Source organism: Trachinotus anak, unplaced genomic scaffold (genome assembly GCF_046630095.1).
Source record: "Trachinotus anak isolate AG129_WGS33_773 ecotype Australia unplaced genomic scaffold, CSIRO_AGI_Tana_v1 ptg000028l, whole genome shotgun sequence".
Classification (NCBI taxonomy): Eukaryota; Metazoa; Chordata; class Actinopteri; order Carangiformes; family Carangidae; genus Trachinotus; species Trachinotus anak.
In genome coordinates this window covers 11,503,086-11,528,885 of record NW_027273879.1, presented here as the reverse complement: position 1 = coordinate 11,528,885, position 25,800 = coordinate 11,503,086, and the positions used below count along the sequence as shown (strand labels likewise).

The following is a 25,800-nucleotide window of genomic DNA, read 5'->3' as shown; positions in this document are numbered from 1 at the left end:
AATGTTTTATTAATATACAGTATGAATTTATTTCTATGTTTTTGCCAGTGTGAGCAACCAGTAATTCATCAGTGAAAATATCTTAAAAAAAGATTCAAAGTCAGTCAAATAAGTTAAAGACAAATATATTTTTATATTTATTCAGGTTTAAGTGATTAGTATTCAAAAAGAAAAGCATAAATGGTAAAAAAAAAAAGACAAGACTTTGTCTTTTTTGTGTTTTTGTTTTTGTTCTTTTTTTCTTTTTTTTGTTAAATATTACACAAAATAAATAAATTTAAAGAAAAAACATAGATTCGCTGTTGTGTCTGTGCTTTCTTGACTAAATCCTTTCAACTCGCCATTTTCGTCTTTCTTGCCTTTTCTCCTCCTTTTCTATCAGTCAGCTGTCCATCAGTACTTCCTTTTCTTTCCTCTCTTGCATCTTTGCCTTCTGTCATTTTGTTTCATTTTCATTTCTTCCCAGTCAAGCACTTCACATGTACACAAATCTAGAAATGTGAGTTACTAAATCACATTTTGGCACAGAAGGCGTTTCTTTTCATATTTTCTACTGTGCCTACGTATTTTATAACTTAAAACAGAAAATAATATATACATTGTATAGCAATATATCTTATTTCTTTCTTTAAAAATAGAAATGTCTTTATCCATCAGAGATTAATGTCTCAATGTTTCCATTCTTGTCCTTCTCAGTGCATCATTCAGATCCTATTCAGATCTGTCCAATGTAGCCATCACTGTAAAAAGTCTGATACCCTGCAGTCTGCAGTGTTCTCCCATGGCTGACATGTCCAATCATCGTGGTTGTACCACAATGGGCAGGAAGTGAGTGGCTGTGTTTTTCCTCCGTGTCTTCCTCCCCTTCATTGGCTTTCCGTTGGCGTTCAGTCCCACAAACATGTGCTTTTTCTTGTTGCGCCACTCTGCTGAAGCGTAGGTGTTGTACTTGTTCTCCTCAATGCGCTCAATCAGACGACAGTCTGGACCAAAGTCCTTCTGTTGAGGAGAGACAAGGAGTGTAAACTGGAGCAGTGCAGAGTCTAAAGATAATAGATCATTTTTAGTGTTCATGCTGTTATTCTCCTGGCATGGCTGTAATCCAAAATACCCCTGATCTTGACGGAAGAAAAACTTACTACCATAAATTTATCTGACAACATTTGGAAAGGCATGAATTTTTTTGGTGGAATCCCAAAGTCAGAATTCTGATACACAGCTGTGGTTTCTTATTTGTTGTACATCGTATTATAGTAAATAATAAATAATGCCAGTAGCTCAGTAGATCTTATAATGGAGCAGCAGTCCTCCTGTGGCTTCTTTTTCATCTTTCATTTTCATTATTACTATCCTACATAGCTAGTAGTCATGAGTTACTACTGGTTCCTGGAAATTAAATATTTTCATGCTTGCTAATGTTAAATTTGTTCTTCCAGACCTTGTCTGAGCTCAGCAATAACATGTTGATATTGTACTTCTTATGATAAACAAATGGTCAGCCATTGCTTAAGAACATTCCCCGGGGTGATGATGAGACGGGGGCAGAGAGGTTAGCATGAGATGTGATGTCTTAGAGGTTCAGGCTCATCGCCAGCAAAGAGCAGCGTGACACCATATTTGTGGCTTACGTTACCACAGTGACCACCCACTGGTAAATGAAGAGAAAATGATCTGAGAGAGTAGCATTTGTCAGTTTACTGGAAGCTGCCCTTGTACTAAGGCTAACGTCGCTTAAACAGCCAGTTAACTGGATGCAGTTGATATTCACGAGCAAAAATTTACTTGCCCCCCCCCCCCCCGCCCCCCCCCCCCCAAACACACACACACACACACACACACACACACACAAACACAATATAACTCAGTCTCTCTCTCTGTATCTGGCCACAGCTGTTCAAATTGGTTCCAGAAGTAAAACTGAATGTTCCCAAAGCAAAATGAGAATATTTTACAGACACTGTGCAGCTTTTTTACTAATGCTGGTGCTCGGTACAACCAAACAGCGTGTGTGAGCTGGCTGCTTTTCAATTGAAATGATTAGTAAAGCAGATTTAAAAAAAGAAAACTGAAATCATAAATGACAACAAATTATAGTAATGAATCATGAAAAATAATGATGTCAGGACCGTTTGACTAAATGACTTGATCAGATCTTACTGATCAGATGTTACTGATAAATAAGACATATATATATATATATATATATATATATATAATATAAAATAGTGTATATGCCTGACCACACAGTGAATTTATCATCCATATTTGGTTTTTTAATACAAATTTAATAATGGTAAAATCTAAAGCCAGTCATAATCTGTTGTGTCACTAACATGTATTAATCTGGCGATATAATGAAACAATGATTTCATTTGATTACCACTGCATAAAGAAGTCACTGTGTAAACCCATCAAGTGTAATCGAACGCCAGCCCTTCACCACCGTGCTACTGTGGTTTGTGTTGCACTGAGCAGAAGACGTCATGGGAATTCAGTTTCAGGCCATGCAACAGAATGCCTCTTTTTCTTTCTTTTCTACCGTGTGTCATTTCATCTGTGGTGTGGCTCCAGAGAGACACGCTGAAAGTTTGGGTCCTTTCAAAGTAAGGGGAAAGAGAAACAAAAAAAAAAGGAGGGAGAGAATGAGATGAAGAAAAGGAGGGAGAGAGAGAGAAAGCAGATGAAACAAGGGCTGCGCTCCCCAGAGGGACCGAAGCAGAAAAGAGAAACTGCAGGATTGTGTTTCCTGTTTCTGAATGGAGTGAAGAGGAGAGGTAGGTAGCAGAGAGGAGAGCTCACATTGACTAAATGCGGTTCCTATTTCTGGAATAGAGTCTTGCAGCCTTGTCCATTGTTTTAAGAGGCATTCAAGAGAAGCCGCAGAGTCAAACTTTAAAGAAAAGTGTCTCTTTTGCAAGACTTTGAGTCACTTAGATTGACAACATCATCTGATGAATTTAACAGTTGTAAGAATGAAAGTATTTTTGGGAAAAGAAGAGGAGATTTTGGATTAAGAAGTACCAGATACCTTACATAAAAAGGGAAAGACCACTGTGAAAACCACTACTCACCGCTCCGTATAGCACTCCTTTCTTGTTGATAGCCAGGTAGTGGTTACTGCTGAGGCCCCTGATGGCCACCACCCCCACATCCACTGACTTGATCTCCAAAATACCTGGTGAAGGGGGGACAGAGAGACAAACATGTCAAAACGTCCTTTCATAAATTTGCATTCATGTACAATATGTACAATTATTGTTGTCTTTCTCTTCTGCCGTCCTTTCCATTTTTCTGATACCAGACAAAATATTTGTCGTCCTCAGTAGTGCCACAACCAATTCACATTTTCATCGTTGATTCTTCCATGACGGTTTTCCAGTGCCCAAGGTGATGTCTTCAGATTGCTTGTTTTATTTGACCATCAGTAAGAAAACACAGTCATTTCTTGCAAGTGCTAGCGTGTCTGTTCCCAGAAAACATTGCTATTCCTTTTCGGTGACTGGCATCTGAAACTTCATCTTAAAATGTGAACAGGTTCATCTTGGAATATGAAGCTTTAGGTCTGCATGAATCAATCTTAATTTGGTTTTATAATTTAGCAAAATACCTGAAAAATCCTAAAATACTGCAGGAGAAACTTGCAGTTTCTTCCCCACAAGTGAACCCCAGTCTTGTCTCTCTTTTCAGTTTTTTTTCTCCACTATGTGACTGTCAGACCTCAGAGCGGCCTCTTGCCCCCTGTTCATTTGCTGGTTAGCTTGTGGGCTGCATGCCCTGGGATCGAGGTGTAAGCCAGGAAAAAACATTTCTCCGTTCTGTGTTTGTTTTTCTGACCAGGGGAGCTCAGGCAGGCAGGCAGGCAGGCAGGCAGGCAGGCAGGCAGGCAGGCAGGCAGGCAGGCAGGCACACGGACAGGACGGAGAGAGGCTTTTTGGCTGCCAGACTGGCAAGAGGTCAAGGCGTCCGTATCAGTTTTCAAGCCTGAACCAATTACTGGTTTAAGCTGTGGTCGCCGGCCCTTTCTTCTCTCATCCTAAAGTCAGTTACACCAAGCCATAAAACTATCAGGGGTTTTGAGAGGATTAGCTAAAGGGGGCCGGTAGGAAGTGGAACCTGGTTGCAGGAATAGTCAGAAGGATGAAGTGAGAAACAGAGACAGTAAATCCAAAGTATCTCTAGAGGTCTAATATTGTCATTCTTGAGCTTTTTTTTTTAGATGGTTTCCTGTTTGAGTAGTGATTGATGGACTGCCTAATGCCAAGCTGCATTGCTAAAAAAAAAAACAAACACAAAAAAAAAAACAAATGCACAGAGGCAAGTTTACCAAATATGACTGAAGGTGGACACAGCTTCAGGAACATAAAAGAAAAAAAATATGGAAGAATCAGTGATCAGGAGAAGCTAGGGAATGTTTAAAGATCAAGCAAATGACTCTCACTTTGTTCTTTCAGCTTCAGATTCTCATATAAATCATAACCGTCTTTTGACCAGATGCCCCTTTCCTTCCCTTCAAACTTTCTCATCCTCAGACAGATTTGCAACATCCTGCAGCCCCGGTGTGAGTTCTATAAAGTAAGGCGGATGAAGCTTGTTGTAGCTACAGATGGAGACATCTGAGAGCATCTGTCTACAGCTGTAAATCCTTATTCCCAACCTCTATATGTTCAGATGTATTTCTTTCTTGGACTGTCTCTGCACTGTCTCGCTGCATTTACATCGCCACTAACTGCAAGTGTCTCTGTTGTCTTCTAATATCTGTTGTTATCCTTACTGCTTTGCAAAAGCAATGATAAATAAGCAAAAAGAGACTTTTACATTTGTATTGCATTTGTTTTGCGGTGTATAAAAAGAGGATAAAATTAATTTGATGTTTTGCAGTAACAAACAATTTTCCATCTTGTGTGTTGTTTTTAAAAAAAATAGTTTTAGGCCTTGTTTCTTTTTGTTAAATGTTGTTCTTGGCTGAAGAACCCTGGCATTAATCTATCCCCACAGTTGCCTTATTTGGTCAATAAAAGCTTGCTCAACCTCTAAAGAAGAAGAAGATTTTCGTGGCTCACAGTGCATCATGTTGGCTTGTTATATTAAGTCCATTACTCACACGGACATGTACCACAACACTGATCTATCAGGTTCAAAATGTTCCATCGCACTGCACCACAGCTGACATTTCTGAGCTGTAATCCGTCAAAATAAGATCTGTCTGTGCTGCACTAAAGGCCGGTCCACCTGTTCAAACCCTTTTTCCCTCCTCCCGTTTGATGTGGTTTGTGAAAAACCAAAAGCACAGGGCTCTTTTATGGCCCCTTTACCAGTTACCAGAAGCAGCCCGTCTGCCTGTGAGTTAAAAGGCCAGGCTGCAACAAAAGGCTTAGATTGCAACAACAGAGTTTATGGCAATGGAGACGGAGGAAAAACAGGACCTGAGCTTGTATCACTTCAGACACACACATCAGGACACAGATGCTGTCTTGCAAACACATTTAAATAATAAGGTCCAGACTCTGGTACTTGGCCCACATTGCATTAAAGCTATACTATTTTACTCTCTACTTCAACACCTTGTCTTAATGGTATCTTGAGTCAGTTAATGTATTTTCTCTTTTCTCATTTCTAACTGAAAAAGGGAACACTCTGTTTTTCTCCCTCCGTGTGGCCTCTGGATCTCGGCCTAGCATATTAATTATGAATATATGTTTTTGAGTGCAAAGAAAAAAAAAATAATGACCTAACACAGAAAGCACAAATAGCACAGGGTTCATTTAATATAAAAGGCATGGACATTTTCCGCTATCAACAACCTACCAAGGGCAAACACCTGTGTGTAACAGGGCAACACTACAACTTTCAGAAAAATGAGCCAAAAGGGTCTTTGCCAGTCAAAGCCCAACCATAACACTGACAGAGCTACACATACAAATAAACTCAGCCTGGCTTTCTAACAGTGAGAAACTGTTTATTAACCACTTCATAAAGACCACTGTGTTTAATTGGGTTTTGTAGTGAAAGTCCACTGTGACTCAAATCCATAATGGAAATGGAAATCTGCCTTAAAGAGTGCATTGCAAGTCAGACATGCAGTAAGCAGAGGGCAGAGACACAACAGCAGCTTTCATAAATTCGGGCCACTGTGATCTTTTGATGATGATTTTTTAAGTCACATGTTTCGTGTATGTCATGATGTATTTGCTAAGTCTCTCTGCACTTGTGTGTATTTTGCTTTTATTAATATGCCAACTTTCTCACCTCAGCCAAGTACAACAACTTTTTTTTGTGATATTTCAAGGCATTTCCACTTCAAGGTTTTTTCATGGACACACTCAGTGTCTCTGATCTCTTTCTTGTTTCATCTCCACTGTCTCTCTCCCCCTCCTCACATCAGTGCTTCTTTGGCCTCCATCTTTATTCCTGTTCATTGTGCTCTTATCTTCCCTCTGTTTTCTTTTGGTAAGCACCACAACACACTGGCACACAGCATACAGAAAGTCAAGTTATACAATATAGAATAAAATATTGTTAGAGGAGTCTACAGTTGTTCGGTTTGACATAAAACTCACTTTAATTCTTTGAGAAATATTTCTGTTTTTTAAAAGTATTAGTTTTGGGCTATTCTATGGCTTTTATTGGAGAGTCAAAAGTAGGGAGATGACAGGAAGTGAGAGAAGAGAGGAAGTTCACCAGACCACTCCACTTTGAAAAATGTTTCTGGTGAGGAAAAGTCTTAAGACACCATCACTTTGCTACAGGGGCCTTGAGCAGTAGGTTAACTAAAAGTAAGTAAAAGCTTCTCAGAGAGGGTTTCAAAAGAACTTCTTTTATACCTTCTACTTTTCTACTTTTATGCTTTATCTCTGCAAACTCCTCAATCCATCCTCTGTTCAGTCCGTTATGCTTCAGTTGCACCATGCGTTTAGTGATATGCTGCATTATTTCATGAATGTGGGTGACTTTACAGCTATATGATACTTAAAGAAGATCCATAGTTGTCACTGATAAGCAGCACATTGAATGTGTTTTTCCCCAATAATATTGCAAATAAAGTAATTAGATAAGAAGCCATAGAAGCATAAAAACATATGAAGTTTAGTTCATTATGTGTGATATGTTGCTTTTCTAAACTAAACTGCCTTTGTGTCTCATTCAAAGTGGAACAAACACAACTTGATGAGTTGTGAGACAAATGTACAACTCTGAACAGTAGAAAGAGAAGTAGACAATGGCTACAGTAAAAAAATTATTTTTCAAACTACAATCGCACAGATATACATAAAAAGACATGCGCACAGACACACAAACAGGAACAGGCGCGCGCGTGCACACACGCATAGGAACACACACACATACGCAGACCTCCCATCGACCCCCGGCTGGCCCCTCTGGAAACACGGGCAGTGAGACTCCAGCTGAACCTAAAGGTTAAGGGAGGTTGTGAAAATGTTTCCACTGTTTATCCAGGGGCTTTTTTGAAGATTATACTGCGGTTGTTCACATTGTGACCTCGACGCGGTGACCAGCTGTGAGTGGGTCTACTGCGTGCCTGCAGCCCGGAGAGGTCTCACTCTGCATTGTGAAATATTGTCACTTGTGGACTAGTTTGTGTCATGAACTCCCCTCAGTGCGAGGAATGGAAATGGTTTGGGTTCTTTTATTCTACGTCCAACGCTTAGATATTTGGATGAACCCCTGACTTTTCCGGTTGTTTTTCCGCAGCAACTAATTCTCTCACTGTTTTTAGATGTGAAAAATAAATGTGATGTTCAAAAAACCTAATTTTCACGAAGCAAAAGTGGCCCTATTATGTATTGTTTTTAAGATTTAATATCTGATTTGCATCAGTTGAGGTCTAAACACTAAGATCATTTTTCTCTATGAAACTATGCAACAGAGTGACTGACAACATGTTGTATTCGCTACGACATGAGTTAACATCCATTCAACCGCCAAAATCCATGCCAGTAAAAAAAAAAAAAAAAAAATAGATAAATGAATAAAACATACAACAGAAGAATAGAGGAATTCAGAAAGAAAAAATAGACCACCAATGTGCTTTAATCAGATATGAAGTGAAAATATTAAACTATTCTGCTCTATTTGACCATATAAATACAAAAAGCAATGAGCAAAATGCATTGAAAAAAAAAAAAAGTTTTCTTGACCGCTGCTGCATTTGAGGCCACTTGTGGTTTTTTTGTTTTTTTTAAATATTTCCTGTGCATTATTTTTTTTTTCCTGGAGTTTGGTTGAATATTTCTTTGTGAAGTCTGAGAGAAAACAAACATTTGTCACTTGTGCAGTTTGCTTGGTGAAAGCTGGTGAAGATATTGGGTTAGAGTAGAAACTGCTGTGTTGTGAGGAGCGTTGAGGTATTGGTTTAGACTGATGTGGTTGACAACAGTATCATCCTGTGCTAAGTGGCCACATCAAAGCGCGCCTGGCTGACAGTTTTGACTGAAGCTGAGAAAACACGGGGCTGTTTCTGATTTTCAAAATGGCCAAAATTGTTTTACAAATAGAATTTTTGGTAAACTGATTTTTTTTCACAGTTTGCTTTGGATGTATTAAATTTCTGCATTATATTAAGTAGATAATGGTGTGTTCTTTAAATAGTTTTTCCATTAGTAAGATTGCTATATTTGACCTGCACTGACTGTATTTTTTAGCTTATTCTTGCCCCATATTGGTTTTATTTCCTTCCCTGACAGTAACACTCACATCACTGTCTCCTTCAGAAATAGCCGTGGCACACAATGTTCAAGCTGTGTGTGATTTCAGGCCTCACTGATCTGAGGCAACAAAAGAAAAACAAACTGAGATTATTCCAGAATCAAACAAAACGCATCACCTGTGAGTGAAAACCCTCTGTTTGAAATACCAGTGGTTTCAGCCAGCGGATGGCGTTAAGTTTGGTCTGCGCAGCTCATCATTCCAGTCGGCACAATTCGAGATCACTTTACCACGCGCAGCGAGACCCCAGCAAGTTATGTCACACACGTTTAAGAACAGCTGGGAGGAAACCAACAGAAATTCACAGTGATGTTAATGGTGATTTGACCAAAAGGAAGAAAAAAAAAAAACATAACCACCTGAGATATTGTGAGGCCTTTCACACAGTTGACTTTGTAACATGATAAAGTGCCAAAGCTGCCAGTTTCTGTCAAAACATTTCACAGGCCTGACACGGCAGGAGTTATGTTTTCAGGCAAAGTGCTGTGACGGTTGTCTGCATTTCACACATTTTTCATTTACAGTTCAGCTGCCAGTGCGATGTTTCCCAACTGTTGTGGTTTGCATTGTTGGCACTGGACACTGAGCTTCAGAAATCTTGTTATTTTACACCACAGATATTATGCACAGACATGTACAAGTATTATTCAGTTTGTCACTTGCAGCTTTCTCTTTCTATATTGACCTTACTTTCTTTGTCTCTGCTCCAACATGCATCCATTAATGTTTGTACACATACAGTACACACACACACACACACACACACACACACACACACACACACAGAGACACACACACACACAACACTAAGTAATTAGCTGGCATTCCTGCCTTCTCTGTTCAAACGGCCAAGCTGTCCAGATGCCTCTCTGGACTCTACCCTGAGCTCTCAGCTTTACCTTTGATGACTCCATTAAGAGCCTCACTTTCATGCTGTGTGTGTGTGTGTGTGTGTGTGTGTGTGTGTGTGTGTGTGTGTGTGTGTGTGTGTGTGTGTGTGTGTGTGTGTGTGTGTGGCAGGGCTAAAGGTGAACAAGAGAGTATGGAGAAGAGCAGGAACATGAGGTGTGTGTGTGTGTGTGTGTGTTTTGTGGAGGGCTTTTCCTGAAGCACGTGGTCTGTCTATATGGCAGCAGCCCTGGATGTTATCTGTCACAGATGCTGTTCTTCACCTCCCACTGCTTTACAGGCCATGAATTCTGCCTGTTCACATGCACCAGGCCAAAATGACACTGTCAGTATAAGGCTTCCAGTGCATTTTTCAGCATAGTTACTGGTAGAGAAGTATGCTGGAAAACTTTTAAGGCTTGTTTTTGGTTTTCTGAAAGAAATTTGTAGAGGATTTGGGCTGCAACTATTATTTGCTTGGTTAAACTGGTTGGTCTATTACTTTAAAAATGTGAAAGTGAAAATGCTTGTTGCAGTTTCCCACCCATCAAGGTGACATCCTCAAATGTTGTTTTGTCTGATCAACAGTCCAAAACCAAAGATTTTCAAATTCATAGGGATATAAAAATGGAAAAGATGCAAATCCTCACATTTTATCTGACAATAAAACAACACAATAAAACTTGATTTTCACTTGGATATAAGGTTTACATGTTGTTTATTTATCTTCTGTAAGAGATCCGTGTTAAGGCCAGACTGCTTGGATAAAGCTGAAAAGAACGCCAGAGGTGACTTTGATATTTGACATTTATTTTTGCCTTGGTTTCTATGAGATTTGTTCTTTTTCTGTGTAGAACAAAGTAGCACTGGCTTCATGTTTAAGCCAACATTGAGCCGTGGAGATGAGCATACTGCTGACATGGCAAATACTACACGAGTTTGTAACTGTAAATGATGCTAACAACTTCTCCTTTCCCTGTTTACTCCAAAGTGAACATTGCTGTGATTCTGTTTTGCAGTTTGTTGTCAGATGTAATTACTTGTTATTTAGACAACAGCAAACTGTTGGATTATTGTTCGGGACATTCCAGAGATGAGTCAAGAACTGGGCTGAATGGGGAACGTGTCAGTATTCATACAGTAAATACCTGTCCATATTAATAATATGGACTCTGTGGGCTTGTCAAAGTTCAGGAATATGACTCTGTATTAGAAATGACAGGGACATGATGATTCACACTAAAGCTTGATAGTTGAGTATCTCCTCCTGTTCTCTCTCTTTCTCTCCCTCTCTCCTGGATCTGTATGATTGTACTCTGCAAGAATCCTGCACATTACATAAACAATGAAAAAGCCCGTCCATCAAAACAAAGATGTCCAGCTTTAGATTCTTTGTGGATAGTAATCGACTCTTGCTGTCTGGAGCCATTTTCTCTTCAGAGAGCCGGAGCGCTCCAGAGCGGCAGAGGATCTTACAGAAACATGATTTGCTGCTGAAAGACTTTTGTTTAAGGTGGTGCCTGAGTGGTGGGGTTTGTGGCAGGGCTGCCTTGGTCTGCCTACAGAAATCTGGCTCCTATTTCAGTCTTGTTGTAGCTGACACATTAATGGACAGGGGAGTGAATTGATGGGAAAATATCAAGCAGTGATGACATGAAATATGTAAACAGTGATGGAAAAATGAGACAGATCCTGTCATTGTCCTCAGTGACTCCTGGCAAAAACACAAACACGGCTTTCAAAAGTCTAGAAACTGCTCTTTAGCAATGAAGAAATATCTTCAGCAAATATCTTGATGGGAAACTGTGGTTGGTTGTTCTGACTAATTCCAGCACTGCGTGTGTCTTCCTAACACATCCAAAGCATAAACACACACATTCTCTATGAATGACCCTGTACGGCTAGTAATGGGGTCAAAGGTCGCTGGACCTCTAGACCTTCACACTCACCCCCGTGTGTAAGATTTAAAAAAAAGTGCTGACAAAGAAGTGCAGAGAGAGGTGAGACATTACATACATGGTTTTCAATACATCTGCATGATGTAAGTTCTCAGTGATAACTGGAAAACTGATTTTTAAAGTTTTAAAAACTAATTTCAGATTCATTAAAAAGTTTGTTTTTGTCAATAAAATCATTATCTGTCCATCTGGACGTCAATGACAAGTATGTTGTTTTACAATATTGAGAGGATTGTCTTTTTATTACTACAGTTATTTATAATAACATGTAGACCATCAATGAAATAAACTAAACAGTCATAAGATGAAAATGTCAAAGTACAATGAGAACTGCCAGAGAATTTATTGTGTAACAACTGAAACCTTTGAAAGTTTCAGACTTCGTCTAATTTTTATCAAAAGACAACAAGTTATGAATTGCGACAGCAGGAAAATTCAGGAATGCTTTCTCACTTGTGTCATCTGTTTCAGGGTGTAACCAGCACCTCGACAGATGTCGGAAAGAGTGTAACAACATTAACAACCTGATTTCTTTGATTCACAATACATTTTGTCCCAAATTGAGCATTTCAGGCCTGGGCATCAAAGAGTATACAATAACTTATGTGAAAGCTTGCAATGCATTATTGATGCTTTGGCTTAATTTCATTGCCATGAAGTTGTTTCTAAATGTATGGGGCAAAGCTATCTGTCATTTACAGGAAAATACAATTGCTCTTATGTAAGATAATCAATATTATGTAATGTGTCTGCAGATCCTAGACGGCGTTTGCTGCGTAGATTCCAGTAAAGAGTCACGAAGCAGAACTTACATGATTTGATCCAGACTCCAGCTGCAGTTTTGATAATAACAAAACATCACCATGAAGAGTGTTGAATGTAATGAAATATGTTTTATCTGAATACATTAAAGCGGTTCGTCCATGTGGGCAGATGTGGTAACTTATAAGATGAAGGATTTCTCTTTACAACCTATCAGGACAACTTCCTGTTTGTTTCAACCATAAGCAAAAGTCATGTTACTGCAGTCAGAAGGAAGGTCAGAGGAGATCTAACATAGGAGGGAGTGTATGTTTTTTGTATGCTTTTACACTACAGCTGAATGTAATGGTTGGTGTTAGACTTGTCTCTCGCAGCTTTAGGAGTACTCGACGATAAGTTCAGCATTTCCTGAACAGGCTTATGCAGTGAAATTTGCGCACCACTTTTATTTATGGCAGTTGGAGAGGGGGAGTCCATGAAGATGTCAAAATAACTTTGAATGAAAAGCATCACTGACACTAACCTCTAGTGCATCCAGTGCCTCCTCATAACTCTTTTTTATGGGCCACACTGTTACTTTTCCCATGAGAACCCTAAACACGCTCATCAAGGAGAGAAACGGGGAGAGTGAGGCAGCAAAGAAAAGAGATCTCGATACAAAAAGGGAAATGGCTGGGATTCATTTAAAGAAAATGTAAAAAAAAAAAAAAATCAGGAAGGGCAAGCACTTGCTATATTTTTGTTTTGAGTTAATCTTGCTGAGTCACTGGAGGTTTATGGAGGCAGAGGAGCAAGATGAACTGATTGTGGTTCTGAAAACATTCAGATATTTCAGAAAGACAAATGCATGTATTAGAAGACAAAAAGCGACTGACAATGATTTTTTTTTGTTGCTTTTTTTGTTATTTGGAGTCTAACTTAGCTTTAAGTTAGTATTTTTTTGTCCTTATAGTCCAGTTTTCTCAAAACAAGTACAAATCTGTCAGTGGAGTGAAATCATTTTAACATTTGGAATACAAATCAACTCTTGCCTTAAACTTCGTAGAATCGAGGCCAATTTGTCTGTAATTTAGAGCAATGACCTGCTTCCTTTTGACATGTTTCAAGACACTGGCACAGATATGTAGAATCCTTTTGAGCCAAACTGATTTGTATTGGAAAGAGGCTGAAAGAATCTCCTTGATCTGACAGATTTATTTCTCTTGTTTAAAGGAAAAAAAAAATACTTTTATGACTCAGTAATAGACAGAAATACTTGCTAAGATGGAGAATTTGTACTTTACACAGAATATGTTTCCTCCAGCAGAGAACACTTGTGTTATTGGAAATACAAATGTATTGCAGTAGTTTTGCACACCAAAATTATTCATCTGAAATGACAACGTTAGAGAATGTGTATCCTCATTTGTATCCCCTAGCTGTATCACATATAGCTAGCAGAAGCAGAGTAACAGAACAGCCAAAAGTGATGCACTATGTGTAGTGTTGACCTTTCTATCAACAAAGCTTCCTGACTCGGGTCAATAGGTAGAGGTCAAAGCAGAGGGGGCAGACCTGCGTAATTAGCCTGGACATGGAAAACCTGCACTAAATCAGAATAACGTCCCATGTATTAGACTATCCATAAATCGCGGTGCGTTAGATTCATCTATGTCAGTGGGTGATGCGTCCGCTGAGATTAATGATAACAATAAGTATGTGTGTCAGCTTTTACAATCCAGGTGGCCACAGTGAGAATCAAAGCTCCAACTATAGTCAAGTTGGCACCGTTCATTGCTAATTGAGCCGCGCACAACCACAAGTCTGTGGTCCAACTGCAAACACATGTCCATTTGTTTCATTGCTTTATTCATTTGTTTGTAAACACGATGTGACAGTCTGTGGAAAACACGGAGGAAAGAAAACAAGGACAGTTTTGTTGCTTATGGTCAGTGGCAGGATCAATGCTAATCACGTGACAGCCCAGCAGGATTTCCATATTTAGACTCAGAGCGCCTCAACTTGAAGGACTTATGAGGCGAGATGCATAGACGGGCACTGATCACACAAACACCAATGGACAAACGCTGACATGCACTAGCGAGCTGCAGATTCACAACGCAGGCCTGAGACCCTGAGTGACGTGCTTCCTGCAGCTCTGACACGATGATTAGAAAGGCTCGGCTATGAGGAGAGTCACGACCCCGGAGCTGGACCTGAAACTTCTTCATCACCTCTGACACCATCTAATGACACTCATTTGCAATCTGACCTCCTGAACATTACCAGACTACTAGAACATGACAGCCACACTAGTAACTGCTCCCTCTCTTTTTTTTATTTATTTATTTTTTTATTTAATGCTTTCCTTAAAGGAGAGGATGCATTGACAATGAGCTGTTGGATTAGTGTTATTCTAGATATGCAACACCTGAGTTCACTTTGACACATTGTAGCAATTTTAGCATCCTGTGGTATGAAGGTATATTGTGTAGTATATGTAATGTATTTTGCATTATCTCAAAAGAGCCATGTGTTTCTGATAAGCACATAAAGGCCAGAATACCAGCATCTAAGAACTAATTTGCCCAAATGTCTGTGTGCAGTTGTTTTAGTTGTGACACTGACTATCCTATACAGTATAAATGAACAATGGTTATAATCTGCAGCATAATAGAATAAGCAAAAGGAACATTGGAAACTTAGATGCGCACAGACACATCAGGAAGTGCCTTGGCAGGAACACGGAGAAGAAAAGCGTGATGTCAAAGACCACATCAGTGTTCTCAGTTAGGGGAGGAGAATTTAATCATGTTCTGCTTGGTTTAGTTTGAAGAGTAGAATTTGTTCTGTGCTGATTTTAAAGCCCATGCAAAATAGCAGGAGGTGGTGCACAAGTATACGCATACAAACTGATGTACAGGCAAGCTTGTGCACAGATGTAGTATAGTGCAATGGTGTGCAGACACACACACACACACACACACACACACACACACACACACACACACACACACACACACACACACACACACACACACACACACACACACACACACACACACACACACTAGTTATCTAATCATTGTTTCACCACAACTGAATCTCTCCAGTCTCTCACCAAATTTCTACCCATCATCTTTTATACTGAAACATGTTCTGCACTTGTTGTCAGGTAGATACAGTTTGATGAAGTGCCTGCTAAACATGCTGCCAGGGAAAACTATGTTTGGCTTCCAGGGCCAAGTCCTCATATTTAAGATTTTTTTTTTCCTTTAGAAAGTTCTTACCTATTTACCACAACAATCAAGTGACCAGAGCTGTTGAAATTGATGGACTGTGTCTCTAATGCCATGACCTGATGCCATTATAGTTAGTGACACGTTGCACCCTAATGGTTGAACTCTTTATGTGCATGTGTGTAAAAGTGTGCGTGCGCACGTGTGTTTGTGTGTGTGTCAGAGAGGACTGCAGGCAAGGGGAGGGAGGAAGAGACGCTAATTGAAATTCCTTCAGCCATGTCTGGCAGAGCCTTGGTGTCTGAGTGGCACACACACACACACACACACACACACACACACACACACACACACACACACACACACATGCACACACAAACACACACATATTCACACTGGCCCTGGCCCTAATAAAAGTGGGCTTTGCCATATGGAGGCCATGTGCAAGACTGGCCTCTCTGTGCTCAAGCGTGTGTGTGCATGCGTGTGTGTGCGTGCTCTCAGCAGGAGAGGCTTGTACAGCACCACAGACCCACAGACAGATGCATACAAACCTACGACATGTGCATGAAGGTGTATGTGCGTAATAAAGATCCATTTACGAAGATCACATTCCCAGACATACATGAAGATTCAAACACATGCAGTAGACATAAAGCAGTTGGATAATCTTAAAGAAATTAGTTTTTGTGCGTCACTCATCTCATTGTGTGAACTGGGAAACTCTGGGCAGGTAAATGTGGGAGTAATGTTCTGTTCTCCTTCAACAACTACTGTCAATGTGCCCTAAGGCGATGCAGCTAGTCTGAGCTGCTCTGAGGCCAGAGGACTGTGGCAGTCCTGGAGAACTTCCAGATGTGTTTAACTAGAAGATAAAGATGCAGACTACAGAATGATAACAGCTGATATTCTGTTCTGGATCAGTCATAAATGGTTATGATGACCCTTACAAGTCCTTAAACATATTTATGTTTGCTATTGTACAGACTGGATTCTTTGATGAGGTTTGCATGCTATCATACAGCATGCACCACAATTTTATATTGATGTATGTTCAAAACTTTACACAAAATTCCACAAAATGTGTGCCTGTCACATTCATTCATGCAGCGATATTCCTCCTCTCTCAAAAACTACACATCAGGTACCTTTGGAGTTTCCTAGTAGCCAGCAGTGGAAGACTAAGCTGGGAGTCCACCCAGTGTGAAAGAGTGTAACTGTGTGAATGTGAGACTGAGTGGTCCTGACAAAAGAGCATGTGTACTAAGTGACCTTTCTCAGGATAAATAAAGGTTAAAATCATACTTCACCGCCCGCAAAATGCCCAACCAGAAAAAGGAGCAGGAATCTCATGCTTATTACTTTACATCTGAGTCTGTATAACCTCACACTTAGCATATGCCCACTGCTATTATAGCTGCAGCACAATGGCAGCAAGGAGTAAGTCTACTTGTCATTCTCCCCAGGGGTTTTGGTAATAGCTGTGTTTTAGATATTTCCTCAAAGAGGAAGAACCTTCTCTGGGCAATTTCTAAATGGTTCCAGTGGATCATCTCTGTCTTTTTTTTTTATCTGCCTGGCTTACTCATTTTGTTTTCTCCTCTCCAACTCTCCTACTGTTATGCTGCCTATTCACACAATACACATGTACACATGGTGAAAGGCTGAAAAGCACGCAGCTCTGTTATTTGTTCTTTTGCGCAGTCACCTGTCTTAATGTGCACAGTTGCCTAGGTGGGGAAAACAGAAACATCACTCTCCACAGATCAACGCACGAGATGGGGCAGGAGGTAACCAGTGCTGCCAATGTGTTCCAATAGTGTTCTCCTTTACAGATATGGGCTTAGAGATATTTAATAATGAACCCAATAAAGTGGATTTCCCTTTGCTCTATCAATTTTTAGTGCAACTAAAAATTTTGAAAGGAAACAAAATGGCTCAATACCCAGTAATAGGAGTTTTTCTCTTTCTCATAAATTGATGTACTGTTTAAATTTAGTAGAGCAAATGAAAGACATTTAAAAGCATGAAGTTGACTTACTGTATGGATCGTCCTCAGTTTTGGTGCCATTGACTGTTCCTTTTTTGTCAATGCGAAGGAAGAATTTCTGGTAGGAGAACAGTTTCCTCTGGCGCACATCTCCTTGTAGATGGTTGTAGCTGCTCCGCACATGGCGCCCGACGACCGTTGCGGAGGACGATGATACGTTGGTCGTCCGTGGCAACCTCGCAGAGGATGCGTGCAGAGGTGCGGGTGACGAGGACGGTGAAGGGTGTGGGATGAAGAAGCGAGGAGTCGTCCCTCCCGGTCCATTGCGGTTCTTTTCAGAGTCTGGCAGCGATGAGGAAGGGGACAGGGGTGAGGACGAGGAAGGTCCGAGCAGGAGAAGCAGGAGAAGGAAGGTGAGGGAGAGAAGGAGTGAAGGAGGTCTGCGGCAGGGGCAGGAGGAGAACCAGGCGACCGGTGCACCTTGTGTCACTGTCCATCTACACATGGTAGTGGAGCTGGGAGAGCTGTGGAGGTGCTCAGGGGCTGGGGCATGCTGAGCTGGGTGCAGGGAGAGGGAACGAGAGTGGGAGAAACTCCCCCGACCGAACAACTACACCTCCTCTGTCTGGGGACCCACAACCTCACTGGACTGTGGTATGAAAACCTGTAGAACGGCTGGGTTGGAGAGCGACAAGATCGTGGCAGATGTGATCAGAGATTCTTGGCGGCAAATGTAGAGTTGTCTGTAATGTTAATGGTGATGGATGCTGTCGGTGGTGGTGGTGGTGGTGAAGAAGCCCGCAGTGTTGTGGCTGACTCTGCTGTGGTCCCCGGTGCTGGTTATTCCTCAGAAGCGCAGCAGGAATGCGTCAACATCCATAACTCAGATCACCTCGCAGCGGGAACAACCAGGGGCTTGCCTTAAAGACCTCTCGCCTCCTCCTCCTCTCTCTCCTCCCAAGACTGCCGCTTTTTGCTCCTGGTTCACACACAGACACACACACACGCACTAAAAATTCTGTTTTTTTAGTCTCAATGTACACCTACACTCTCACATCCAAAAACGCATACATTGAAATTATCAGTTCATTCATATATGCTACTAAAATCTACCCCACGCACATGTCCCTAACCATGTATCTCCTCCAGTCCTGGGAGGTGGATAACAGGAAGGCGGAGGAGGTCTGGATAAAAGATGCCAAAGTGTTGACTACAAAATGAATAAATAAAAACAGGAAGTCAAAAAAAAAAAAAAAAAGGATTAATGCTGCTTCTCATAAAATGTCCAGAGAAATCCACGCGAGGAGGGCCACAGAAAGAGTCTCAGAATCCAGACTTTCTTCTCTTCTTTTCTCTCTTTCTCTTTGTTTCTCCTGTTTTGTTGGAGCTGGTTTGAAGTCACTTGAGTGTGTAACTGAGCCCAGGAGCTCTCGTCTTTCTGCCCTCTCTTGTTGTGCGTCTGTCAGTGAGCTGAGCTCCCTATCTCTCCTCTGTCCTTGCCTCTCGGAGTCTGAGTGCTGGAGCAGTGCGTTGCCTCTCTTCTTTCCTTCTGTGTGTGGCTCCCTCTCCTTTGGCCCCCTCCCTCTTTCCTTTGCCTCTCCCTCTCTCCTATCTCTATCAGCGGTGCTCCCTCTGGTTATCTGGTTAGTTTCTCTGAGGTGACTGAATCTTGTCTTTCCTTTCACCTTATTTATCTGCTGCAGTTCGCCAGATGTCATCTCTTAGTGTAATTGGATGTCTGTGAAAACCACTTGGCTTTGAAGAGCTGTGTGCATTTATGTGTGTGTGCATGTCTGTCTGCACATGTACATGTGTGTTTGTGTGTGTGTGTACAAGGGTATGGGGGGATGGGGGGTGGAGGGGGGGTCTGTCCCACCCCATTTTCTCTTTCCCTCCCTCTCTGTCTTTTCTCTGTCTCCTCCCCTTTCCAGACCAAACCCCACCAGTTGAGCAGAGCAGGTCCAAAAGAAGGAGAGAAAGACTTTCCTTCATACCTCTGTCTGTTGCAGGGCTGTTTGGCTGTTAGGACTGGGTATTGTTTGAATTGTTTCAATCCTAGTGCTGATAAGATCCCTGATTTTTGGACCTTTTGGTACCAAAATAATATTTTTTTATTTGAGCAATACAAATATATTTATTTACAAAATACCTTTTTTCATTTAAGAATAGTTCTGAAATGTTAAATGTTGTCTAAACTCGAGCAGCAACTCAAGAACGATGCCTAAATATAATAGTCTGATGCTCACAAAAATTCATTTGAAATCAGGAGGGATCTGTAGAAGAGAAAGGGTGAATAAGACTGATGTGACCATCCATTTAACAACACTTTTGGTTCTTGGCAGTGTTTTAAATGCAGATAAGTAACACCTCATCTCAGTAAACATAACATCTCAGAAAATATGAATTCCCTGGGACATAACTTAAGTGACTGACATCGAGTTCAGCTTCTAAATAAAAGATGAAGCATAGCATTAGTTGATTAGCTGATTGACATCAGCTGCTTCATTCATGCACTACACTCACTCAGCTGCGCGGCTCCCCGCTGATTCGCACCATCCAGTCATATTCCTGCAGGTGTACAGCATTGCCATTTGAAACCAACACGTCTGACTCCTACTCCTCTGGTATTTCTGTGCCGACACCGGCTTCTGCCACACCTCCCTCCACCACCACAGCAACCTCCCTCCTGAGCTCTTGGTTTTGTTTTCATGAAAACAAAGATTTCATGTTCGTGTAGGTGTTAAGGAGGATTTAGTCTCTCAGCAGAATCCTCCTTGCTGCTCATATTTTTTGGGAACTCCCTCAAAGAGCAGAGCCTTTTCTGTCCAGATCTTAACAGTAAAACCATTTGCTTTGAATTGTCAGTTAATTTTTGGAAATGTCTCTAAACAGATTACAGTCAAATAGACAACATTCTTGTCTTTGTCAAAAATGGGAACAGTTTATGATACCAAACACTAACTAAATCAACTAATTTGCCTGATTGTTTTCGGCTGCTTTCTCTGGTTGAGATGTTCATCAGTGAATTTGCGTTCTGTAGTGTTCAGGAATTAAAAAAAAAAAACAAAAAACTAATTCTCTGCCATCTATCTGTCTGTCTATGCAATCCCAAGAGTTTCTTTTATTTAAAGATGCACAGAGCAGTTTTAGGCTGAGTCAAGTTCCCTGCAGCTGTTTTGACAGATATTATCTAGCGATTTCTTTACCTGGATCGTTAGAGCTTAATGTTCAGATAAACATCTCTCTGTCTTTGGATGGAAGAAGTTGTGCCTTACGTGTTTTGCTGCATTTCAACCGTCAAGAATCTAGGTCTACTGTCTGGTTTCAGCATTGTTTAATTTCCTTTTCGCATTGTCAGACAACAGCCATATCTCCGCTGCTGCCTCTTCTCTTCTCCTCTCTTCTCCTCTCTTCTCCTCTCTTCTCCTCTCTTCTCTTCTCTTATTACTGGAACTACTGAATTCTGTCCAAGTTATGCTGCAGACAGATTTGAGTTATGATGTTTCTTTCTGCATTTAGTTTGACGCTGTGAAGTCCATCATGCATTAGTACCTTTGGATTTTCAAACAGTTCCTTTTGGGGATTCATCAACTGAACAGAAATAACCATATAATAAGAGAGACCTGTGCACCGACAGTTAGCTCGTATTTCCCTCTGAGGTGGTTAACATAGTGAGATTTTACAGATGTTGGATGCAGCCAACATCAACGTCATTCACATCAGCTTTACAGCCATCTGTTTCCTGCTGAGGACTGGACTGGATAGCAAAGATTGATTTGATTTGTTGGTGAAAGACCAACCACTGTGCAGAAAATCATGATGAAATGATGATCAACAATTGCATACTTTTTGCACTTACTTAATGTAACTGACAAATGTAAAAATACTGAGCGCTTATACTTTTTCTCAGGTCTCAGTAGCTCTAGGAGTTAAAAATAATCATTTTCAATATCAGTTAATCTACCAGTTATTCTCTCAAAGAATCTGTGAATCATTTGGTCCATAGAATGTCAGTCAAAGTTTCCTAAAGCTCAGAATTATGTCATCATATTGTATTTGTTTTGTGTGACAAGATGACTTATGACCATGAAATGATTATCAAAGCAGTTGATTTACTCTCTACACACAGTGTCTTCATATATTCAGGTACCAGAGGATCATTTACGTGTCAACACCTGCTGATAAAATTCAGCACCACGGACAGCACTTTACGATGTGGTTCATGCCGTATGAAACTGAAAATCCTCGCTTTAGGAATCGTACATTTTTCTTCATGTCTTCGCTGAGCCCTTTGACATCTTTAATACTCAGTCTTGTGTAAGCAGAATCTCTGAGGCAGACATGTACAGTACATGTACAGACATGAACCTCTCTGAAGAAGAAACTAGCAGTGTTGATAGACTGTGACAAGGTAGAGCAAATCCTGGCAGTGTGGCATGTTTAGGTGTGATTTAGTGCCGGATGACACAACTCTGTTGCAATAAAACAAAAACCTTTCTTTCGTTCATTGTTATTCTGGAAGACTAGAAAATTAGATGATTGGCACAAAAATAATCAGCAACCTTTTAGATGCTTTTAAATGTTGATGTGATAAAACAAGACATTTGAATATGTCACATCACCGTTTTCAATATTCTGACATTGTATAAGCAAGAATAACAATTTTAATCAAGAGAATGATCAGCAGATTTATCAATATTGAAAATACTAGTAACTTTTGGCCATATTTTAGAAATCATTCTATACTTTTAGCTGGGTCTTCAGGATTGTGTTGATCATGGAGGCTCTGTGTACTTTGTTAAGAGCACGTGCAAAGGCAGAATGTATGAATACATGGGAACTTGCAGGGCAGTAAAAAGGGAAAGTCTTAGGGAAAGAACAAAGCAGTGAGAAGGAAAGACAGAAAAATGCCAAGAGATAGAGTGAGAGGGAGAAAGAGAGAAAAACATCTGGTCAGTGGCTCTGTGGCTTGAATTCAGGGTGTAGAATGACAACACACACAACACAACACAACACAACACAACACAACACAACACAACACAACACACACCCACACACATGCACAAACAAATACATATAGTATGTATCTGACCCTTCTTTTATTGCACTGAAATTTATTTCCAAAACTGTTTAATCATTGCTGTGCTGTACAAGTAAGCACGAATCACTATTGAAGTAATTATCAGTTACTGATCAATTACTGACTGATCTCTTCATTGCCTCGCCCCGCGGTCTTGTTGTTCTGGGTAACAGTCCTAACAAGACTCAGATGTTGGAAGTCAGTCGTCCAAGAAGGAAAAAATGTTTCGTCACACCAGAAAACAATTTGTTGGATGCAGTGAAGCACCACATATTGGGTTTTGTGTTTTTTTTCTTTGAACTACTTAGGAAGGCTGTAGGGGCTTCCCTCGCTAGAGAGGATTGTCACTCAGATGCTGTTTGCTTTACATTAAATAACATTTGATTTTAAACATTTGTTTATGATTCACTGCAATTAATTTTAAGGCAACTGAACAAATATTGTGGACATTTGTTTAAACCACAGATAACATGATTCAAATTTTTGGAAAAAAAAAGTGATGCTGTAATTATGCTGACATTAATACATTGTTACAGTTGTACAATGATTCTTATATTTAGAATGCAAAAGTCATGCCTCTTGAATTCTTTTCTACATGTGACCATTTTTCTCAGCCCCCGCCCCCCTCTTGTAGGAAAGAAATGAGTCAGTCTCATTGTCTCGTGGTTTTGGCTTCAACTCCGATGCAATCTGAGGCCAAACTTCAAAGTCCCGCAGAATGGAAGTGCTGATCCAGGATCAGCACCCAAAACAAATGGCTAAGAGCTACACTGATTTTTTAGCTCACCAAATGGGAGCAGCTTTGCGGAACCCAGTCTAGATGAGCAGACACAGGTCCCCCTCTGGCTCCACTGGTCATGCCTTGGATAAGTCTTGATTGCTCATGTCTAGGGAAGTGAACGCCATTAGGGACCAGCAGTTTGGCTCAGTGATTCTAATTGTTTCATTGCGGTTGAGCTGGTGGCTTTGAACACATTATGGTCTTCAAAACAGCTCTACAGAAATGGCCCTGGCAGTTAACTTTAATTACAGACACATTAAAGCACTTGGAGACAAAAAGGAGGCCTTACGATAAGCTAACTTAGCGATACACTCCACTTAAGGTCAAGCTGCTGGATAGATAATTCTCAGTGAATGCAAACCATAAATGACAATCCAGAGCAGTTTGATTTCAATCTGTTTTTTAATTTCAAGCATGAAAAATAAAGTCCCGACTTTAAATAAAGCAGCACCAAGTCCTTTTAAAGCTCTGTTTTGTTTTCCTCCCCACTGAGTACATTATTTTTGTCATTCCATTGGAATCTACTACATGGAGTCGCAATGGAAACGAACACGGATCAGCGTGTTAACTGCAGCAATAAGAGAAACATGAGTAAACACCTCTTTCTCAGGCAGCCTCAGAAGGTACGCCAGACTCCTGAGCAAAGAGACACGACCTTCAGATCACATAAACAAAGATGTTCTGAGACGGTGACATAGAACAATAAGACTGGTGCTTTGGTTTAAGGGAGTTTTATGATTCACACACCACAGTATTTCCAATAGTCTCCTCATGCACATTTTCCCAAAAAAAAGGCAGGTTTATAATCACGAACAAGTCTCCGCTTAAGCTACAAAACAACACATAAAGGCAGCACTGTCTCGAGTAACAGTTTCTTTCGGTCAACGTCATGATCGTCACATATTAGAAAGTCCTGATGATCTGGTTTCTGTCTTTCAGGAGAATGTTTTATTGTTTGGAAATTACATTATGCAACATCATATGAGCCAAACATGAGTACTTTCATGTGGCATTAGTATTTTTGTCTCTCAGGGTTAATCCAGATGATTATGGGGTGAAGATATCTATCTTAATAAATGCACTAAAGAGTCATTAACCAGCGGGAACAACAACAACAACATGGAGAGCTGTCCGGTGCAGGCCTCCTGTTCTTCTTCATCCACCACTATCCTATAAAATCGACAGTGAGAAGGAAGAAGTTTATTTCTTAGAGCCATGCAGAAAATCATGACTCAATATGAAGTCATGACGGACCTAATTATACATTTGAAGGAAAGTGCTGCCATATTTTGGGTTTTAGACACCGAACTTCGCATCTGTGAAGCAGACATAACCCGCTGACATCTGCCTTACAGATATATCCATACAGCACGAGCACTAATGCCATAGTGAGCCATACAGTCAAACAAACAAGACTCAGAAACATGAACTTCACAGAGCACATAGGATGTGGGCGCAGCAGGTGTTGATTTTATTAATGGCTGTGGACCTCCTCGGAAGTCATTTTTGCTCGTCTTGTGTGTTGGCTCATTAAGTTCAGTATAAACTAACATCCTCATTCACATTTTATGTGGGTCAGAATAAGGAATTACTGTCAGTGGAAACACAGTGCCAACAAGGCAATCTTATTTAAATCGATGAAACTGGCCCTGGCATCTTACAGAAAAGCCTCTATGGTAAAGTGGAGAAGCAGTTACTGTAAAGCTGTGACTGCATGTTGGAAATAGCTCAAGTTTTACATCTAACATCACAAAGCCTCATGATATCTTTCTGCAGCCAGTTTCATACTTACTTTGTCAACTACTGACTGATTCCAATCTGTTTCCCCACATCAGATGGTGCCAGTTCCTCGATTGAGTTTACATTTTGAAATGTAAACCCAAAGTTTTGAAAGGCTGCCTAATACACTGCAGACAGCTTCTTCTAATGTTCTAGTGCTTCTACAAGCTGAGATAGCTTTCATATTTAATTATATTAATTGCATAAAATGTAATTACTGTGCAGTCCATGCAGGACACTGAGAGGCTGGAATGTTAAACAAATCTGCCACCAGAGCACTAATTCTCATGGTACATTTGCCATTGGTAACGAATTACATTTACACCAAAGTGATGCTGATTTCCAGCACTTGACTGGCTGTTAACTTCCTGGCAGTCACCTCGGTGTCTGTGAAATGAACTCTGTAGCCTGGAGAGCTCCTTTCAGACTATGAGTGATCATTTTCTCCATCCATCAGTGTCTGTTGCTGGAAAGTTCTCTTCAGCTGAAAGCGCTGTTACAGCAGAGGTCATGTCACCTCTATTTTCCACTTGTTCATAAAGGCAAAGTCATTGTCCTATTTTGTGACATCTTTTTGTAACATACAATATGAGGCATTTCGCTACATTGATAGCATTTAT

The 25,800-nt window shown here is 40.5% G+C and overlaps 1 protein-coding gene across 1 annotated transcript; it reads right to left on the bottom strand.

Moving 5' to 3' along the window:
- Positions 1–113: 113 nt before the first annotated feature.
- fgf10a (fibroblast growth factor 10a) lies at positions 114–19,052 on the bottom strand. The gene is made up of 3 exons (XM_071466658.1): positions 17,592–19,052; positions 3,072–3,175; positions 114–999 (listed from the first exon to the last, which is right to left on the bottom strand). The coding sequence occupies exons 1-3, from the start codon at positions 18,043–18,045 to the stop codon at positions 799–801; spliced, it is 759 nt and encodes a 252-aa protein (XP_071322759.1). The 5' UTR covers positions 18,046–19,052; the 3' UTR covers positions 114–798.
- Positions 19,053–25,800: the final 6,748 nt, after the last annotated feature.

Excerpts from the sequence above, each read along its gene's own strand:
- fgf10a (XM_071466658.1), bottom strand. The coding sequence starts at position 18,045 with ATGTGTAGATGGACAGTGACACAAGGTGCACCGGTCGCCTGGTTCTCC. Across the intron at positions 3,176-17,591 it reads AACTGAGGACGATCCATACA|GTATTTTGGAGATCAAGTCA; the intron begins GTAAGTCAACTT and ends CCCCTTCACCAG. Across the intron at positions 1,000-3,071 it reads AAGGAGTGCTATACGGAGCG|AAGGACTTTGGTCCAGACTG; the intron begins GTGAGTAGTGGT and ends TCTCCTCAACAG.